The 21,046-nt window shown below is 44.1% G+C and overlaps 1 protein-coding gene across 1 annotated transcript in view; it reads left to right on the top strand.

Annotated features, from left to right (window-relative positions):
- Rme-8 (receptor mediated endocytosis 8) overlaps positions 1-21,046 on the top strand; it is a 176,552-nt gene that overhangs the window by 37,621 nt on the left and 117,885 nt on the right. The window contains exons 12-18 of the mRNA XM_037425074.2: positions 6,280-6,379; positions 7,111-7,218; positions 7,769-7,924; positions 9,931-9,987; positions 11,741-12,031; positions 12,737-12,979; positions 14,484-14,707. Coding sequence (XP_037280971.2) covers positions 6,280-6,379; positions 7,111-7,218; positions 7,769-7,924; positions 9,931-9,987; positions 11,741-12,031; positions 12,737-12,979; positions 14,484-14,707 — 1,179 coding nt within the window. The remainder of the gene's footprint in view (positions 1-6,279; positions 6,380-7,110; positions 7,219-7,768; positions 7,925-9,930; positions 9,988-11,740; positions 12,032-12,736; positions 12,980-14,483; positions 14,708-21,046) is intronic.

Genomic DNA, 21,046 nt, shown 5'->3' with positions numbered 1-21,046 from the left:
CGGTTATAGCGAACGGAGTCAGTGGTCTGCCGACTTCCCGGGAAACCGATTTCGACCACAAATCAGGCATCGGCGAGGGGCCCATACATTCTTATTGTTAAATGCCGACCCTGTCTCCGCAATCCATTAGTTGCAACCCATGGAGGAAGGATGTAAGAAGGAAAGCTGTTTCCTTCCTGCATGCCCCGACTGCTTTTTGTTCCGCACCCCTCCGTCCTTTGTCCCCCCGCTACTCTGAGCACCCCGCATCGCCAGACGAGGCCCGTGTTTTCACACTGCCACAGATCTTTCAAAGACCGGTCGGCCATCCACCCTGTTTTTGATTGCTAGTTGGCGTCGCTGGCCTGGAGTGACCAGACCATCTGCCAACATTGTCGGCCACCGACTGTATACACTAGTCTGCGTCTAGTGCACGCGCATATGCTACCCCACCGACTCTGCGATCCGTTTCGTGTTTAGGACTTGTTTTCGCTCACTTCTTCCTTGGCTCAGCATGCCTTCTGCGCGTGTGCGGAAGCGTGAAAATGGCTGTTAATTTGCTTGGAACGAATCGCGAAATATCGAAGTTCGTGAGGTCACGCAAACCCACCGGCACAACAAAACGATTTTTTGACCAAGGCCACCGATTCTTCGAACATTGTCGCGTGCACCAATCCAGGTGGCCATGCTTTGACTTCTGCGTGCAGGCATTTTTCTACTTGCGAGTTTCGCGAACCTTTCAAGCAAGCTACCCAACCTCCCTCCTTCCCGTGTGCTTTGCTTTTCAAGGTCGCCCTCCCGCCGCATTTTCCTCTCTCTTTATCGCAACTGCTTGCCCTTCTCTCGCAAGTCTGCTCTCCTCTCTTTATCACAACCCCTTCGCCCATGGAGGAAGGTTCCTTCGTGCTTTCGCTCGTCTCTGCCGCTCCGCGACGCCCGCCACGCTGGCTCAAATTAGTTTCGTTTTCTGACTGGAAACGGGCCCAGAGCTTTTCCACGCATTCTGGCATGTGTGTTGCATGTGCGTGTCTTGCTCGCTCTTGGTGTGTGTGTGTGGTCAGGATGGCAGACTGGAGGACTTGCACACTTTTTCCTGCCGCTCAACAAAACGTCAAAAGTGTGGCCGCTTGGCTTGAGCATAATCCGCACATTAGGTGCCACATTGTGAAACGCTTGCTAATAGCTGTTGACAACCTGGCAGCCAACTTGCCGCTTCGGGGGTCCCGATATTCAGCTGTAGAGATGGCGAATATTTCGTGAACGGCGGTAACAGCTACATGCGTGCGAAACTGTTTTTGCGAGGCCAACTTCCTCGACGTCGGGCTCGATGCGGAGCCTAAAGCTTTCAAACAGGATCACTTCGGCAGCGATTTGTGGCAGCGCGTCGTCAACTCCTACCTGGGAGAACGGGTGGGAAATCTGTTGCAATGGTTTAATTACGGCAGATGATGACGCCGACGCTGCGGAACCGTGCACGGATTGGGGCATTGTGAAGAAGTACGGGGCGAGAGCAATTTGGAGGAATCGGATTGCGAGAACGGCGATACTTTGCAACCAGTTTCTCATGCAGCTTATGCCACGGGCCTCGGCGAACGAGCATCTTGCCATTTTAAGTGAACTCAAGATCGCCCTTATCGCTCCTGCTCTTCGAAACGCTTGCGTCACGGACTTTTGGGGAAAAAAAAAATGTGTTTTCACTCGCAACTTTTTTAAATAGATGTGTTTCATTTACTACGAACTTCGGGATACAGCGAACGAATGCCGCGTCACGCTCAGGTTTCTTAAAGCGGGCTCAACTGTAGTTCTAAGTCATATTGCTCCGCATTACCCCCCAACAGCAAAAGTTTTGTTCGACTTTTTTTACGGTGATTTGTAGGTTTGCATATTGTAATGCCAAAATTGAATTGTAACTGCTCTAGTGTATCATATATATTATGCCTGCATTATTAATTCTGAATGATTTAGCTTTAGTTTGGAATGCCCCCCTGAATAACATGAGAAACTAGTGCCTTACAGTGCGGCAGCACCTTAGACTACGTGCGCTCAAGCTTCGGTGGTGCTGAATGCGCTGTTATCAAGCAGGGAAACCCACGGATTGTGAGGAATTAAATTATGTGGATGCTTCGAGCGTGTCACCTTCAGAAAAAAAGAAAAGCATTCCTGGCGTAAGCAGTCAAAACCACCTAGGGAGTAGACTGACAACAGAGCGAGAGGGGGTGACGAACAATAGTCCTTGCCAGGTGTTGGTCGGGGTATTGTGCACATCCCGAAAATGTACTCTGACGCTGAAAGTACTTGCTTGACCTCTGCAACATCATGAGGGAGACCCCGTGTCTACGTCAAACCACATAAAATGTTTGATTGAACCTAAATACTCAGACAAGCATGCATTCTTACTTAAAAGGAAACTAAAATATTTTATTGCCGATGCTCGTCACTAATAATTGGTCAGAAGTGCCCCCACATGTAGGACTCTCAAACAAAACAAGCATTAAACAAGCAATTTGGTGTCAGGGGTCCTTAAATTATAGAATGCACATAACTAGTATTAAGTGCATATAAGACTTTAATGAACAAGAAAAGTTGTTATGTGAGAATTCTTAAAATCCTCAGCCCATACTAATTTCTTGCTTTAGGTTCATAATAATTATACAGGCAACATCAAAATTTAAAGGAAATACTTGCACCGTTCTCAAGATAAGGAATATATGCACAAAAGTTGATCCTAATCTGGCTCTCAGAAGTGCCAAAACGTGATGTCTATTCTCAAGACGTTGCCGAAAGATGTATTTCGAGACAGACGTATATTAAAGGTATAACTGAAAGCTTATGTATGCGGCAATGATACCTTTTTCAAAATTTCTTACATTATGAGAGCTAGGCAATCATTGCTATTTTAAGCATGTCGCTTTAGTGGACTCCTCATGCAAAATGCAATGGCAAACAGCCAGGTGACAATTTCCAGGGAACTCTAGACAAAGCTCTTTTGAGCCACCTTGCGCTTTTTTTAAAGTTATGTTGACCTATTTCGAGTGCAATTACAATCATCAGTTTTTTTTTTGTAGGTAAAATAAAGAGCCCTAACCCGGGAAAGCAAATAAAAACAAAAATCTGTAATTTTGGGGAAAAAAATTTGTTTTTTTTTTCGACTCCTATCTATCTTTAAAAATGGCCATCTCAAACACTTACTGCATGGAGTAATTGCACATAATATAGTGTCCTGCAGCGTGTGTCAGTAGGTGGCGCCTCTGCCACCGCTTTCATTCTCCTGAAGGCTCACATCAATGCCACAGTATGTCTGCGTTATGTGAACTTTGGAACGTTTTAGATGCAATGCAGCTCTTTGGCTAGCTTGTGTAACGCTGTCCATTCGTAGGAATGCGCCATGCGCTGCAGGTATTGGCGCTGTGCCAAGTAGGTCACGCCACTGCTGCACATCGGCGTCACGCTCCCCTTGCAGTCCGTCCTGATGTCACTGTCTTTCTCGCCTGCCACGCGCTCACCGCAGCACCTGCAGCTGCTGCCTCATTCATTCGCTCGCAACACCTGCCGCGACCGCCGCTCGCTACACCACCGACTCGTCTGACGCAATAAACCTGACGCGTGCCTAACGCACATGTTGAAACAGTACGTATCACCTACAAAACCTATGCCAGCCATCGCTTGAAATTAATCTTCCAGCCCTCACTGCAGCACGCGGGTGAGCACCGTTCAACCCGTGACGCCACCTGTGGCAACGCTGCTCCTTGGCATCCCATCAGGGTTCCCTTCAGGGAGATGGTCCAAATTTTTTAAAACTGAAGCCACTGCTCATGGAACATGAACATCATTGTGGCACTCGGATATTAATATAGCAGATGCCTGTGGTGCATGTCAATTCAGAGATTTACTCTTACTTGCATTTCTGTCACGCTCCCAGTTGAGGGGTTGCCTTCCCTTTATGGTATGATGCGCAATTTCATGGGCCAATCCTAGGAACGAGCAAATATTTGTACTTTGATTATTTGAAAGAAAATTGCAAAATTCGGATTGTTTTCTATATGAATTTAAATTATTCTAAATCTTGAAGTACTTAAATTAACTATTAAACCGCTACTACACAGCATGTAGCTTTCTTTGTAAAGGTGGTTTTACTGCAGCATAGAACTACTATGCCGTGAAAACACCTGTCCTGAAAAAATCTGCATTTTTGCACTGTCTCGCTTTCATGTTAAATGAAGATATTACCCTCGTATCAGTTGATCATTTTTCAATGTTTTAAGACATGTTGCATGGGTCCATACGCTCTAAATATGCAGTTGAACCCACTTATAACGATCCCAGATATAACGATCTATAGACCCCTTTCATAACTTGCAAGTGCACTTCTCGGCACTGCATCTTTGCCCTACTTATGGCGGCGCCTGTCCTGCTTCACATGGAGATCAGGTCCTCGTTAAGCACACTGGGGCTGATCTATTGTGCGCAGTATTGTCGAGATAGCTAAACCCACATTTTCCAAGTCTTAGTGCAAGTAAAGAGCGCTTGAATACGCTGTTTGCAAAAAGTGACTAGCCGCCATTAGTAGGGCAAACTGCATAGCAGGAAAGCTAGCTTTACAATAATAAAAACGGTTTATTGGTTTTAACTACCATATTTCAGTGCATTTGCGATTTTTTTATGCTACCTGTAGAGTCCACATACAGCGAGCATTTTTCAAAGCCTCCTACGTTTACAACAAACACTTCAGACGTAGTCGCGATAAAAATATGGAGCACACAAAGTGAAAAAAAAAAGTTTAAAAAGGCATTCTAAGGCATGTGATAGGTGCAGGTTCTCGCTAGTCCCGCTGCAAATTTATTGCGACGAAGATATCATAAAGCACGGCGAGCACCGCTCGCAAATTTTGGATGCTGCGAGCAAGGTCATTCAGTTTCCAGGCGTTTCTTTACCGGCAGAACGGAAATGAAGAAAAAAGCGGAAATAAATAAGAGACAGCATGAAGACTTATGGTCAGCTTTCACACGGCAAACTTTTCTGACTTCGTTCTCTGCATCTACGACCACTAACGATTAACCAGCCATGCCTTGGTATGCAAGAAGCCTTATATGCGAGAAGCGATAACTTTTCATAGCAGAAAAGTTTGCTGTGATGCTCAACTGTTCGACATCACAATGTGCCGCAAAACATTTTTCACGTTTCAGTTATGGCTGAGATCGGCCGATTGATCAAAACGAATTCCGTGCAGTTCCGGCTGTGCCGAACGAATGAGCCTCAGAAAAGAGATGGCGAGTTGGCCTGTGGCGATGTACGTGCAATTTCCATTCATCGCTAGCAACATTATCACAGTCATCTGCGGGTATCCTCTCGGTAGCGTGACGGCGGTACAAGCGCGTCATGCTGTCGTTTGCAAGTTTGTTGTCGCTGCGTCATGCAAGGCCGCTTGCGCGTGTGGATTGCAAAATAAGTCTTCGTTGTTTTAACTGAACAGGCCGCACGCTGCACCTGAGCGTGATCCCAAGTGAAGCATGCACGAAGAACGCACAAATATGTGCATATGTTGAACTGTAAACGACCCGGCATGCGACGGCGAAAGCCAAGTAAACGACGCACTGCACGCAACTAGCCAGGGATGATTGGCTCGAAGTGGCGATACCGCGCCTCAGTGGAACTGTGTGAGTTCATTGTGAACGTGGTTTATTTCACTCTTGAACATACAACAAGCGCTGCTTAACATGCGAAAAGGCCCAACTTGTCAGTTGAGGGTTGGTTAGCACTTTTTAATAAAAATACACAGGAAAAAAAAAAGGGTTTGGTCGCTAAGTGCACATTTTTGAGTGAGTCTGTATAAAACGAACTGCTGATATAACGAACACTAATCGTGACACTTTTTAGTTTGTTATAAACAGGTCTGACTGTAGTAGTTTTTAAATCTAAACATATTTCTCAGTTATTACATGCATCCTAGTGAAATTCAAATCCTGCTATTCAAAATTGCTTGCACATCACTTTTAACTAATAAGAATGACATTTGAGAATGTCGTGTTTCAGTTTGAAAAAAATATTGTGCAGGTTTGTGGGGTCACGATTAATATGCTCATTTTTTTATATGTGAAATACTCTATCAAACTATTCAATTCGAAATGATTCTACAAAATTGCTATTCGTTCCGAATTTTATTTCAGCCTGAAGATTTGCGAGTCTCTAGGTTTTTCATAACAAAGCTGCAACAATCTCGTTAATAAAGCTGTGAAACCTGTTGTGCATGTAAACTATGCATCGCATGTCTCTGAACACGAAAACCTTCCTTTGTCTGTGCAGGGTTCGGGAACGGGTTGGTCAGCTAGTTCTCAAGGCTCTCAAGCTGGACGATGTTGGTGTGGTCCACGCGACCATCGACATGCTCTGTGCACTTATGCAGGCAGGTTGTCGTCAGAGAATTGGCGTGTTCCAGTTTGGTGAGATTGCGAGGCTCCCAGTCACCAATACGCTTTGTAGCCTCTTCTCTTGGAATGGCGTTGAAGATAATTTGTGAGCTATCTGTGAGAACTCTAGAAAAGCTCTTTCTGCCATGTGCCTTGCATGTTGGGCTGTTTGGTAAAGCATGCGAATGTTAGATTCATCTGCATTTGAGAAGGATGCTTTACGTGAGCTTAGTAAAGTGTTTTGGTGCAAAAGCGACTAAGGCAATGCTTTTTTAAGAAGCCATAGACTGGCAACTTTTATCACTGTTTGTTAGCTTCACAGAATGCCACAATCCTGGATAAAAATCTTTGAATCGTTATAAAAACATTGAGTGATTTGGGCTGTTAAAATATTCCGTCATATCTCACTATTCTATAACTTTGCACTTATGGCTTGTCATTGGAACACGAAGTAAAGGGCAAACTTAAATTTTTTTTCAATTTTGCATCTACACTGCTTTGTGGGGCACCAGTGTGGTCTTGCATACTTTTGCTCCTTTTCTTTATTTAGGCCGTTGTCATACAATTGAAGTTACTGAAGTTCTTATAGTTCATAAACATCATGTTTTGTTGCATTTAGATTCGACTATGCCTTATAGGCACTTCTTTTTGCATTGCTGCAGTTGCCTTTGTTTTATCACAGGCGCCTTTGCAATCACTGACATAAGGCCTTTCATTGATGACGCAGCCGATGCATGATAACGGTGACCTCTACCACGAGCAGCAGAACAAGTGGGCATTACTGTCTTCAAAGAGCTTCCTCGAGACCTTGCTGTCTAGCTTTGTGCAACATGTGGTGAGTTCTTAGCGTTATCCGTCCGGGTGACGAATGCTGTAGCATGAATGACGACTAGGACAAGGTGACACGCGAGGATGAGCGCTGAACTATTCACCACATGGCATAACAACTAGCCCAAGCTGTCACCCTTCTAAGCTTTGTTCAGTATAGCTTTACTCTCAGACATCACATGAATGAAGTTGCATCTCACATGAAAAAAACTCCGTTATATCCAGAAATTAATTCTAAATGTTAATATGTCACACTACAATCATGACAAGAATATTCTTTTTCATTGTTATAGACAGATAACTCATTACATCTGTGGTATATTGTTATGTAAAATTATTCGAGTGTATTGGAATAGCTGTACCGACATTTATTTGCGTCTCCTATTCCCCATCTTTCATCATCTTCATGGTCCCTATTGTGCCAAGTAAGATATGCTATCAAACCTTGTTAGCATTAACTGTGTTGTTTTGTACTTGTAACTTGACATTACTAGGTACATTTGTAACATAACATCACTAAGCCTAATGATGCCAATCAATTAATATTTACCTTGCAGGAGCGGGGCACAGGGGCCCTGGTAGTGAGTGCCTTGCTGGACCTGTTGACGTTTGCCATGTGCCCACCGTACAGCGAGACGACGGATGGTGCACAATTCGATTCGCTGCTCGAGCTTGTTGCCTCTCACGGGCGCGTGGTTTTCCAGCTCTTCCAGGTGGGTCGAGGCTGCTTTAATTCATACAAATGGGAAGATGAACCCACACACCGTCTGTTGAAGTACAGTGCAGTCCACTTATAACGATATCGCGAAAACCTAAAAATATGATCGTTATAACCGGTGATCGTTATATCTGGACTGCCGCCAAAAAATCGTCGCCGGACGTACCTTTTGTAGCTCGAGGCTTCATTTCGCTATTTTCACCAATTAATAAATATTGTAGATAGTAGGATGTCAAAAACAAGACTTTATTTCTTACTCCGAAGAACGCATCACGGGTTCGCTGAGGAAGAGAGACTGACCGACGGCGGGGTGGGAGCAGTGGGAGGAAGAAAGCACAGCCAGAGGTACACAGCCGGAATGCCAACGAGCCCCCGCCCCGATGCCGCCGCGCCGCTTTGCTTTTCGCTTTTTTTATTTTCTCTCTCTTTCCCGCTTTGGTTCGGCAAGCTACGAGTAGCTTGCCGGCTTGCCGTTGTAGAACGCGGGGAGCCGAGGAGCGCGGCGCTTTGCTTTTCGCATTTTTTTTTAAGTTCTCTCAGCCTCTCCGCGGTCGACGCGCGCGGCGAGGCGCAAAACGTGACACAGCTGGCGCCATCTGTAGTGCGTCGCGCCAACTCGCGATGCTCACCTCGGCTTTTTGAACGGCCGGGACGCGCTGCCGGCGCTGTGCTGCAGTGGCGGCAGCTACGTACTCGCCTACGCTAACTTTTCGTCTTGTCTCGGCATAGTTCGTTTCAGAGGAACTTATCAATCTAAATGTTACGATTATTCTGAATGAAACATGCCGTCCACGGCAAACTTTTCATCGTTGTATCCGATATGCGGTGGATAACATATCGTTATATATGGTTTTTTTCCCCATAGCCCCAATGCATAAAACGAGACTGTTAAGTCGACCCATCGTTATAACCGATATATCGTTATATGTGGTATCGTTATAAGTGGACTGCACTGTACTACAAGCTGAATAACGCTGCTAGATAAGGTTTCAGTTCGAAGTTTCCCTAACTAGGGGCCTTGCATTTATCTCAGCTCTTTTCTGATGCCTAGTTCCACTACTGTTTCTGCTGTCTTGTACTCTATGCCAAGCTGGAGACATGGTAGCAGCGTCCAAATTGTCTTCCTGCTTGTTGATTGGTATGGTCTGTCCGGTTGGATGTCCTAAAGAACCTTTGGGTGCCATGAGTAAAAAAGAGTAGTCAAATAGTAGATTAATTTTGATCACCTTGAATTAAGTGATTTAAAGCTGATTTGAAGTTCACTAACATATCTCTATTATTCATTTTGGTTTTGGTTGTTGTGGCCGGGAATTGCCTCATACTCAGCATAAAGCTGTATCAAGTGAGCTACCACGGTAATTTTTCCATGTTTCTCTTTGATAACAAAAAGTTCTTTTCACATGCAATGTTACATGTAGCTACCTTATTGTCAGTAATTTTTGGGGCAATGCAGCATAGATTTTGGAAGCCCGGTGCTAAGAGCTGAACTGTTGTGCCAAACCGATTTGCTGCATTTTTGTGGATGTGGAGTTGGGGAGTATATCTCTTTTATTTTAATATGTAATAAAGGTTACGCGACCAAAATAAACCAGGAGCTCTCTTTTGTGAAAGGTTTAGTAAACTTGTTGCTTCGTGATGTAGAACTGTGGCACTCGATCAGTCAATTGTCATCTGCTCATGGTATTGGCTCCAGGCAACAGAGAAGCATCTTTATTACATCAAAAATGAGAAGCATGTAAAAACTAAGTGAAAATAAGACCATGGATCTTCGCAATCTACTCAAGGGTTGTTTTGCTTTTATTGTTGTTGGTATCTTTTAAAAAATGGGGCCATAGAAACTTGCATATGTCTTTCAAGACATTTTCATATTAAAGCATGTCTTATAGATCACCACAAGTGTTGGTACCTTGCTTACTTGCATCTTGCGTGCTGAGTGATCAGCACTTCGATACTTTTGAGAAGGAATGGAAGCATAAAGGTTGTTCTTTCAACCGTACGCAGCACCCATCAGTTGCTATCGTGAAGGGGGCCGGCCTGGTTATGCGGGCAATCATAGAGGTGAGTGCTTCACCACCTCGGGTGTCATTGCGGCCTGCACAGTAGAGTGATTAGGAGTGGATGCCATCTAATTAGTTAAGCACGGTTTGTGTACCAGTACAGCTTCTGAGGAGTCGTGCGGTGCTATGTAAAGATGAGCAGTGCTTGTTGGTTTTTCGTATAAAATACACTCTATTTGATACAACAAACCCCAGACAAAACGAAATATTGGTTATAACAAGGTAAATAAAAATAGCCTTTCAATAGATATAAAGTCGGAAATAAATGTTTATTACAAATTTTTGGATGTAACAAACTTGTTTTTGTGTAAAATGCAACTTTGTTATTATGAGGTTTGAGTGTAATGCATGTTTTCAGCTGAACATATTACATATTGCATTTCGAAATAAAACACAGTTCATCATTAGATGTCATTTCATCAGCCACTACGCTCTGTGGTCACAGCCCCCATTTTCGTTATTGATAAGTAAATTTTCCGCATTGCACACTTTCCCAACCGACTGCAACAACGTCGAAGACAAAACTTTGGCTGCACGTTCTGGGCCTTGTCTGTTGTTCATGATTTCATTGTGAAATTGTTTGCAATGTATTATGCTCATGCATGCTTACTTCAGTAATTAGGAAACTAGTTTTGTGGTTACAAATATAGGTTCATTATTGCATTCTTGCATTATGTTGGGAACACTTATTGGTTGCCTAAAAGATGAGGGCAACAAAGCTTGAAGGTACAGTAGATTTTAATTAAACAAAACCTGAAGGGAGCAAAAAAAATGTTCGAAGTTTTATTTCTGAGAGATTATTTAGGTGATGCAGAATATAAAACCTGCTCTTCAAACTTGGAATGTATGGATTGCAAGCAGTGGTTAGCACATGAAGGCAAAAAAGGCTGTATGTGGAAGGCGGTAGGTTACCATGACAGTTGTGTGAGAATGGGCAATGGGCACTACTGGGATTGCTTGTAGAAGGTTCAGAGGGTGCTGGAAAGGTGCAATGTGGGAGCAGTAAAGAATTTAGAAAGCAGCCTTGGGAAGTTAGCTGCATGCAGTGGTATAGGATCGTGTGCGAGTTAACATGTTCTGCTGGACTCACTTAGCATGATAACTAGGCTATGCAGTTTCTTTGTTGTTTACATGATAAAACAATCATTCATTCATTATCCTAATGGTTTTGATATGAAATTGGGTGTTAATGTGTACTGGCTTCTAGGTGTCGGTGTACAACGGAAGGGGCTGGGCTTGGCAGACAAACAAACAACCTAAAGATCCAGGCATTGATAGCTGAAAGCCTACTTGTTCTAACAGTGAAACGTATTCACCCCGGCATGGGTTATAAATTGTGGCTTAGGAGTGTTTGAAGCCACAATACAGACCGCAAGTAATTGATAAATGACCAGCACAGTAACAGCTTGCATGGGTACAGGCACAGACATTATCAGCTAGCGGTAACAGAGAGCTCCTTCTCATAAAATTAAAATGTTGGTTGAAATGTGTTTAAATTCAAAGGAAACCAATTCGACACGGTGCTGTTCAGCCCATCATTCTATATAGTTGTAGAAGCGGTAAGCAGATTTAGATGGAGTTGGCAAAGAATGGGGTCAAGTTGTGCACAAACCAGTGCACGGTAGTTCACTAAGCGCCAGCGGATCATTAGCAAACTGTCATGCTCGTAGTTGACCTTGCTTTGTTGTAATGCGAGCGTACGTCTAGCAGGGATGACCTCGGCCCCAACCCAAACTCCCTCTATTGCGCGACAGGAAGGAGACGCAGAGACATCGCGACGCATGCAATCTCTGGCACTGGCCGAGGCGGCACTTCCACGACACCTGCATGGCGCCCTGTATGGCGGCGGCCAGGAGTCCCGGCTGTTGGCCCTGAGGCAGCTCTGCCGTCACCTGGTGGGCCTGTGGGTCTCCGGCCACGAAGCTGCCATGGCGGCACTCAAACGCATGCTCCCGCCCGGCCTGCTGGCCTTCCTCGAAGACCCAAACAAGCCACCTGCAGATGCCTCAGTTCCCCGCCCTAGAGACAACCTGCGGCTGGCAAATGTCAGTGGCTTCGCTTCACCTTCTCATCACTTCACTCGAATTCCATAAAATTGGCGTATTGCAATGAAGTTTCGCTGAAGAATGCATTGCTGGGCAGAAAAGTCCTAGTTCTATTGTGTGCACAAAAGATGGCTGAACTAAAACTGTACATGTTTGGTTTTTGTGTTAGTTGGGGCTCCACAAAACTTGTCTGTCTTTATTTACCTGATTGATGACATTGATGTTCATGTTCAAGATCAAGTGTATTCATCAATAGTATCAGTTTTATGTGAATAAGAAATTAGTATAACACAGGAAGCTCCAAAATTAACTTTCAGGTAGCCTTTTATTTGCGATCTGAATAGAAAATAGTGACATATACATAAATCAGTGGTTAAGGTAGGTATAGATACAGAAAACTTGAAAATGTAAAGAACATCTCAAGAAACAAAAGAAATGTAAGGCTCCTTAGTCAGACAAATATGGCAAAGAATATTTCTACAATAAACAGTGATATTAGGTAATGATAAGAAGCATGGAGGCAATGTAAGATGTAGTATTGGTATAGTATTGCTACATCAGTTATCATTAATATTATTATTACAATTTTAGTAAAATGCTGAGATTATGCTTCGTTATGACTGTTATACGGCGAGAGATGCGATTCGGATTGGACAATTTCATTTACATTTCTATGTGATGCAATGTCCTGTTTTACGGAAACAGGACCATTCAAGCAGCCGGGCACCCTCAAAGGCAATGCAGCAGTTAAAAGCAGTGGAGAGGCAGGTGGACAAGTTTCTCCAGCACTGGAGGCAGCGGACGCCAGCCTCCAGCGCAAACGACACCGTGCGGCCCATCGTCCTTCGCAAGCGACGGCAGCGCGTCCGCGTCGAGGCCAACTGGCCCATGTTCTACCACCAGTTCTACCAGGACCACGCTCGTCCAGACCTCATTTGGAACTTCAGGGTGCGTTTCTTTTTCTCTAAGGAGGCTGTTTTCAAGTTCATCTTTGCTTGAAATGGCTGTTGTTTGATTCAGTTTTGCTCAAAATAATCATTGAGCAGTTTTTGTAGTTTTAATTTCTGGGACTGTTTTTTGTTCGAATTAGTACATCATCACCGAAAACAGCCATGTAGTTCAGGTCGCCCGTTAAAGTAACAGGTTTCAAATGACCTACATTTCACTGCTTAAATTTGACTTAATAATTACATTTTGTACAAACCGTCGTTTTGCTCCATGACAAAAGCATGCACTCGGATGGGCTCCCCACGTTTGTTTGCCAGGTGTGTTGGCATGTTTGGCTCAGACATAGAGGTGATGCATTTGAAAGTGGAGAAAGGCGCTACCCAAGCATTCACAACATTGGAGTACGCTTGATGTTGCTAGTTACGCTGATTGTAGTGTGTTGCAGGAAAAAAAAAGTCTGTGCATTGAGATTGATGCACCACGCATGTTCATAATGCTGGAGTAAAACTTCCACTCTTGGAGCGTGATGAGTTTAACTTTTCATATGAGAATAGATTTAAAGTGACTGGGAGAGATTCTCGAAGGGGTCACATAAGTACACGTATTCCAATGTTTTTCATCGCCTCACATATCTTCTGGGGAAGTCCAGTTCGCGCGGAAAACAGCTTATGTTCTCTGTGCGAACAAGCTTAGTCGACAAATAAGGCGAGTTGCTGGGTTATTGCCTATAGACTGAAAAATCACTCTACGTATGAGGCTTTTAGCGCAGACCAACCTGAAATATTGTTCAATGGTTCTATGAAAGGAGTTTTAGCTTTTCACGACTGCGATGACTCGTAGTCTGCAGAGCCCACCAGCTTTGCCTTAAGTAGCATTGCTCGACTGAACCTGCTGTTTAGTGCCAAACCACCAGAACACTGTTGCATTGTTCGTATGACATTCAGTGAAAAGGTGGGGATGGGGACCATGTTTGCAGCATTGTTTACTAGGGTCAGTTAGAAACTTCAGTAGTGACACTACCAGTTAGCCGCTCTTTAGCGACGTTAGCATGTTGTGTAACACTCAACGATTTAATAGCCACAGCGCTCTGTATTTACCGCTATTGTATTTTTTTTGACAAACTAAACTTTCCCTCTTTGTTTATCTTTTGCCGTGGAGCATACTGGCGCCGATGAAAAAAATTGCCATTTTACAGTTGCATGAGAGATTAGGTTGCAGTGCTATAAGTGAGAGTTAGAACAAGTGAATAGGCTGGAATAACCAAACTTCTGCTCATAAATGCTACTATGAACTGCAACTTTTGTTGCTAGCTAGGCAAAACAAGAGCAGAAAATGTGCTAGCTTGGCTTTTGCAGTATGTGAGCAGAGAAAACAAATTTGCTGATGGGCTCCTTATGAAAAAAATATAAATAAATTAATTAAAGCTACGTGTCGTCTTTTTGGTGTCTGCTTTTGTTGTTACATTGCAAACTGAAGCCCTATGCACGCGTGCATGTGTATGCAGACACGAGAGGAACTGCGAGACGCGCTGGAGGCAGAGCTGCGAAGCTTCTGTCAAGACCGGTCCGTGTGTGGGGCCGGCCTGCCCGTAGCCTGGAACCACTGGGAGTTTGAGGTGCTCTACCCGAGCCTGCAGGAGGAAGTGCGCGTCGGCGACTACTTCCTGCGACTGCTTCTCGAGGACGACCAGCCTGCTGACGGTGCCTCGTCTTCCTACATCCGCCGCTCGTGAGGAACCTTTTCACCTACGACGGGCTCCATAGGCAGCTCCATATGTTGCATGCTTCATGAATAGCAAAACAAAAAAGAGAGAGAGAGAGACGAAAAGGAGAACACAGGACTTTCTTTTAAATGCGAAGCATTTCTTAGCGAAATTCAGCGACTTTGAGCATATCTTTCTGTCTGTCTGTCTGTCCGTTCGTCCGTCCGTCCATCTTTTAACTCTCCTGACCGTTTCGATAATGGTGTTAATACCAAACTTCGTATGGCATAAGATGTCTCTATGAAGAACATATCTGACTAGTCATAACATGAAAATCATGACAGGTATGTCATGAATGTCATGATTTACATTTCATGGTCCTGCAGCTCTTGCAGTGGTTTCGTTCACATGGCATGTTGCAAAACTGGTATGGTGTGGCATGATTGCATGGCGAACACAAGCGACTGGCCCTAACCTGAAAATCGTGAGATGCGTGTCATGTAACAACATGACTACATGCCACGCTCATGATGAGCTCGCGGCCGATTCGCTAGCGTCACATATACCAAGTTTGATATTACAGTGCGTAAACAGATGACAAAGGTATGTGACCGGTGCAAACATGATAATCATGAGATGCGTGTCACGTAACAACATGACTACATGCCATGCTCGTAATGCACCAGCGGTTGTATTGCTAGCTTAAGTTATACCAAATTTGGTATTACGAGACGTTAATGGATGACATAGGTAAACGACACATCCAAACATGATAATCACGACATGCGTGTCATGTAACAACATGACTACATGCCACACTGATTATGCACTCGCGGCCGTTTCACTTGCTTCACATATGCCAAATTTGGTATTATGTGACGCCAATGGATGACGAAGGTATGTGACTGGTGCAAACAAGATAATCATGAGATGCGTGTCATGGGAGGACATGATTTCATGCCACAGTCAAGACGCCAATACATTTCAACGTGATGCGGTATACGTGCGTGCCGACGTTTATTTCGTCGCGTCACGCCAGGCACTGGTCCTGCCTTATACTCAAAGGCGCGCGCCGCGCTGCGTTGCTGTGACGTATGCGCGTTTCAGTGCGTCTGGCGTTCCTCCGTCACTAAAAGAAGGAGATGCAGTGTTGTCTGGGTAACACATCGGCTCGAAAAGGCAGAGTGTCGCATTTCGCGCCAATTGCCGTCGGGCCGCGCCGACGAATGCCGGTCGTGCCTGGCGTCAGACTATAAAATGCTCGCGTTTTGCTAACGTTGCGTTACTGTGCCCAGCATACGTACGCTTCAACGCTACAATGGAGTATATTGGGCCCTTCATGATGTGCTCGCGGCCGTTTTGCTAGCTCCACATATACCAATTTTGGTGTTACGTGACGTCAGTGGATGTTGAAATATATGACTGGTGCTAACATAATAATCGTGACACGCATATCATGTAAGAACATGACAATATACCACACTTATAGCGTGTTCGCGGCCGTTTCAGTAGCTCCACATATACTAGTGACGTGAATAGATGACGAAGGTAAACGAAACATCCAAACATGATAATCAGGACACGGTAGTCATCTACGACATAATTTACGTCGACCTTGTAATGTTGTGCTGATTTTATAGTGACATATCAACATTTCTCGTTTGTGCTTCGCATATCATCGATTCTCACTGTACGTAAGATCTGTCAATTTTTGTTCCTATTTTTCTTTTTGTTTTCACTGTTCATAAACTCTTCGAGATGCTACGTACACAATTGTGTACACATCATTTGTTTTTGCCATTTGTGTCAAGTAGAGGCTAATAAAGAGTAAGATATATCGTACTTTGGATGAATTGAACCTCCTGCATAATAAATTTGATATCATTTTACTTCATTTTGCAGTGTACTGATGCATAAGATAACCTCGCCGCGGTGGTCTAGTGGCTAAGGTACTCAGCTGTTGACCCGCAGGTCGGGGATCGAATCTCTGCTATGATGGCTGCATTTTCGATGGAGGTGAAAATGTTGTAAGCCTGTGTGCTCAGATTTAGGTGCACGTTAAAGAACCCCAGTTGGTAGAAATTTCTGGAGCCCTCCACCACGGCATCTTTTATAATCATATGGTGGTTTTTGAATTGAATTGAATTGAATTAAGCTTATTGCACAACGAGGTTGCGAGGAGACCAGGTGAAAAAGCTGCACTGAGCAGCTTGAAGAGAACCTGACCACTACCTCACACACTGAGTGGTTACAGCAGTTCAAAGCATGCCCTATACCTAATGCATGAAGAGAACTGCTGAAACAGTAAGCAAACATGGTAAGAAAAATAAACAAGGGTATTGTGTAAACATTTGAATAACCGAGGGAAAAGTACTCATAGTGATGAAGACATAAAAAAAAAGAAAACAGGTGAACCTACGGCAACACAGGCAATCATACGAATATGTCACGTAGGCTTTTCAGTGACAAAGTGGATACATTGAGGCAATTGTTTTTTGTGTGTGTAACCGATTTGAAATAGTCTGTAAACAAAACAGCAGCATTCGGTCACTGTATACAGTTCTGTTTTTGTTGACAATCGAAGGTTCTATATGACGAAATTTATAAAAGCAGTTATGTTGCTGTAAGGATACTTGTGGTACAATTAAACCTCATTGTAGCGAAGTTGAAGGGGAGCCACAATTATTTTGTTATATCCATTACTTCTTTATATTGATTATAACAGTTTGTTGCAATGTATGCTCAGATGGGCTCATACCTATAAGCATGCAAGGAAGGAAACCGTCTCGCAGCCAGATGTACCACTACGCGACCACGCGTGCGACAGAAAATAAACGCAGTCGAACCCCGTTAATTCGAACACGCTGAATTCGAACTTTCGGCTAATTCGAACTCACTCAAAGGTCCCGTCAAAGCTATGTGTATTTCAATGGGCTAAAAAGCCCTGCAATCCGAACGCGCGAGCACTTGCGACGGTTAATTCGAACATACCGAGTTCTGAAAATGCTCTCAGCACCATGCCCAATACCGCGGCGGCACCTCTCTACGCTGCGCGTGAGAAAAGAAGAAAAGGAAAGAAAAGACTGTGGCGGATTGTTTGCTCTCTCTCAAATGCCGATCTGCGACGCGCCTGTGCCATGCTTCTCCCTTTTCCGTCTTTGCACGTGGAGACACTCCTCCTTTCTCGGTGCAGAGGGTAGCAGCAGAGACGCAGTCGTTGCAGTCAACTTAGCCGCACGCTACTATGTTTTGCAAACTACGTGCGAAATTGATTGATTCGCTGCAAGGCAAACGTGTGCAGACGTGCATCACCGATTACTTCAATTAATCAAATAATAACAGATGTCCTCTGATTTGTGAATAAATGTAAGTCTTCTGAAGCTTCTCCATTGTGTGTCCTTATAAGTGAGAGGAAAATTGCTTTGCACCGCGGCGCTGCTTCTCGGTTATGTAACCCGCTGAGCGCTTCCTGAATCCTCTCCGCTGGCTGTGTGAGGAGGACGGCTCTCTCGGCCGCGCTTGCCGTGACTGTAAGGACGGCACGGTAGTTTTGAAAGAGCCGCGCCGAACGAGCATCAAGCTCCGCAGAAAACGATATACTTATCATACTACAATCTGTTTTTTTTTGATAGACTATCTGATAGACTAATTTAGTTCTTTATATCTATAATGGTCAATTTTACTTCGTTACAACAAGGTTTAAAATGCATGGTTCTCAATAGAGCTTTCAAGGGGAATTTCATTTACTTCGTTATATTTCGTTATGTTATAGCAAGGTTTGAGCATATTAAAGAGTCATCATTCTTAATTTTTCTCTGTCTATACATGCGACAAAGCCTATGTGTGTACAAAGATTAACTTTTTATGGTGCTAAGCTTTGTGAACAAAGGAGCAGTATGCCAAAGATATGGCACCCTGGAAACAAGGTGTATAGCTTTTTCTTTGTAGTACCTTGAGTCGCTGAACTTTTTGAACTGCAGTGGTCCCCCAGACTACAATTCCGTATTGAACCAAAGAAAGAAACATTGAATTTGGGGCGTTAAACCCCACATAATAATCAATGATACATACGATCACTTTTCGGAAAGCACTACCACGTTCGATGAGTCGTGCGATGTGCTGCTTCTTGCAAGCTTAGTGAAAAGCAGAATTTTTCTTTGCTCAAAGTGAACATAAGTAAAAATTAATTTGCACTATATTCTCAGCCTGAGATTTGATTTTGTTTATGCCAAAATCAATCGTCAGTGACTTAAGGATAAAGAGGTGTTTTATTCAACTTAATTAGAATGAGTTACCATAACACACATAAATTCAACAATTATCTCATTATTCAGTATCTTTAAGCAACGTTCTGGTGATTCGACACATTTACAGACATTTTTTCATAGGTGGTGTCTGAAAGTGTCGAGTATACAGTCGTACCAACTAGCTCAGGTTTCCACCTTACTAAACTGCATGCTGTCTCTCAGCTCGGTGTTCAGAGACGAGCCTCAACTTGGTCATATTTTGGCTTGATTATGTCCTTCACAAAGCTATAGTCGACTTGAGCAAGCCCTTGATTTCATTTTTTAAGATGCGTTCATGTCTGGCATCATCTTCAGTCTGGCTGGACTGAAGATAAGTGTGTAATGACATGACTTATGGCATGTTTGAGTAATCACTACCACTACCTGGCTCAAATCGCAACAATGTAGAGCCTGCTGTAAATACAAGCGAGAAAAAGTTTAGAGTCAAATTTGAAGCTGTTCGCCCGAACAGTCAGAGGCCGGAAGAGGAAATCCTTTACTTTTTCTGTTGCAAACAAAAGGTGTAGGTGCCAAAAAACCATCGTGCGGGTTGCTCCAACTGTCATCGTACTAACATTGTAAGCTGCAGAAGTCGCACGACTAGGACTGATGTCAGTTGCACTCTGAGGTCAGAGGTGGCAGCCCCTTGCCGAGTTCTGAGCTAAAGAGTGGAACCAGCCGGGTGAGATCATGTGTTCATAATTAATATGTGGGGCTTAACATCCCAAAACCACTATACAATTATGAGAAATGCCGTAATGGAGGGCTCAGGAAGTTTCGACAACCTGGGGATCTTTAATGTGCACCCAAATCGGAGCACACGGGCCTACAGCATTTTGCCTCCTCCGAAAATGCAGTTGCCGCAGCCGGGATTTCATGCCGTGACCTGAGTTGGGTGGTTTGATGGAATATACAGCTCAGAGCAATTATTCCAAGGTCCGATTCCTTCAGTGAGAAATTTCAATTTTCTCTAGCACATACCCGTATGAGGTGTACTGCTCTGTCTTGGTCGTCATGTAGAAGTTGCAAAAAGAACATTCTTGTGTGGTGCCTGTAGTCTCCAGACGTTTGGCTTTGAATGTGCATTTACAGTTTCAAGATGATGATGATGATCAAAATTTTATTACTGCCAAAAGAGGGAATCGGCTGAGAGGTCGGTTACGCTGCTTAGAGGAGGTCAGCGGGGATTCCTTCGGACACCGCGGCCTCCAATGCGCGTGAGATTACCTGGCGTTGCTGTGCCGAGTCAGTGATATGCAGCTTCAAGACATCTGCGAGACATGACAATTTATTACATTGAGATGTTTTAAAGCGAGAAAAACCTAAAGCACTCTTGTCAATGACAATATATGTACAGTCGAACTCCACTACAACGAACGCTGCTTCAACAAAATTTCCGCTTCAACGAAAACTTCGCGATTCCCCGTCAATAGTCCATAGGAGTCAATGCATAAATATTGTCGCCACAACGAGCACTTTTTTCTTTGATTGTCCCACTTAACGAAATTGAACGATGCAATTCCAGGCTCAGATACTTATTGCTATTATGTAGCAAACCCAATCTTTAACATTTCGATGCATTTTCAGAGCCTGAAAATGCGTCAATGAAGTCTAAAACACGCGTTGGCACCACCAGAAACTGCGGCTGTTCAGCAAGCGTGGGCGCCGCCATTGGTCGATAGGCATTGCAATGAGACTGCCCTGGCTCTCCTTTTGCCGCTGGCTTGCTTTTGAGCCGCAGACGATCCAAAGCTGAACCTCAGTCAATGGTTTTCTTCTCGCAGCTGCTGGGTGCAACCCAGCACGATGCTTTTACCAATTCCGATGCTTATTGTTATGTTCTCGCTTGGCCAGTGTGGTAATAAATCAGAGCGGCTGTTCGCCCGCATTATCAACAAATTCAGCTGGCCGCGACTTATGGATAATAAGAATGGCATAGAATAATGCAAAAGTCTCCGCACCACGATACCCTGCCTCCATCTCGGCATTGTCGGATACTTTCGACGGCAGACAGGTGCTGGTTTTAACTCGTTGATGCAACTGTGGTTCGTTCACGAAGGCAATTTGGGCGTTGTTTCA

This window comes from Rhipicephalus microplus, chromosome 5, assembly GCF_043290135.1.
Source record: "Rhipicephalus microplus isolate Deutch F79 chromosome 5, USDA_Rmic, whole genome shotgun sequence".
Lineage (NCBI taxonomy): Eukaryota > Metazoa > Arthropoda > Arachnida > Ixodida > Ixodidae > Rhipicephalus > Rhipicephalus microplus.
Note: the sequence above shows the minus strand (reverse complement) of the source record. Positions and strands in the feature narration are given on the sequence as shown.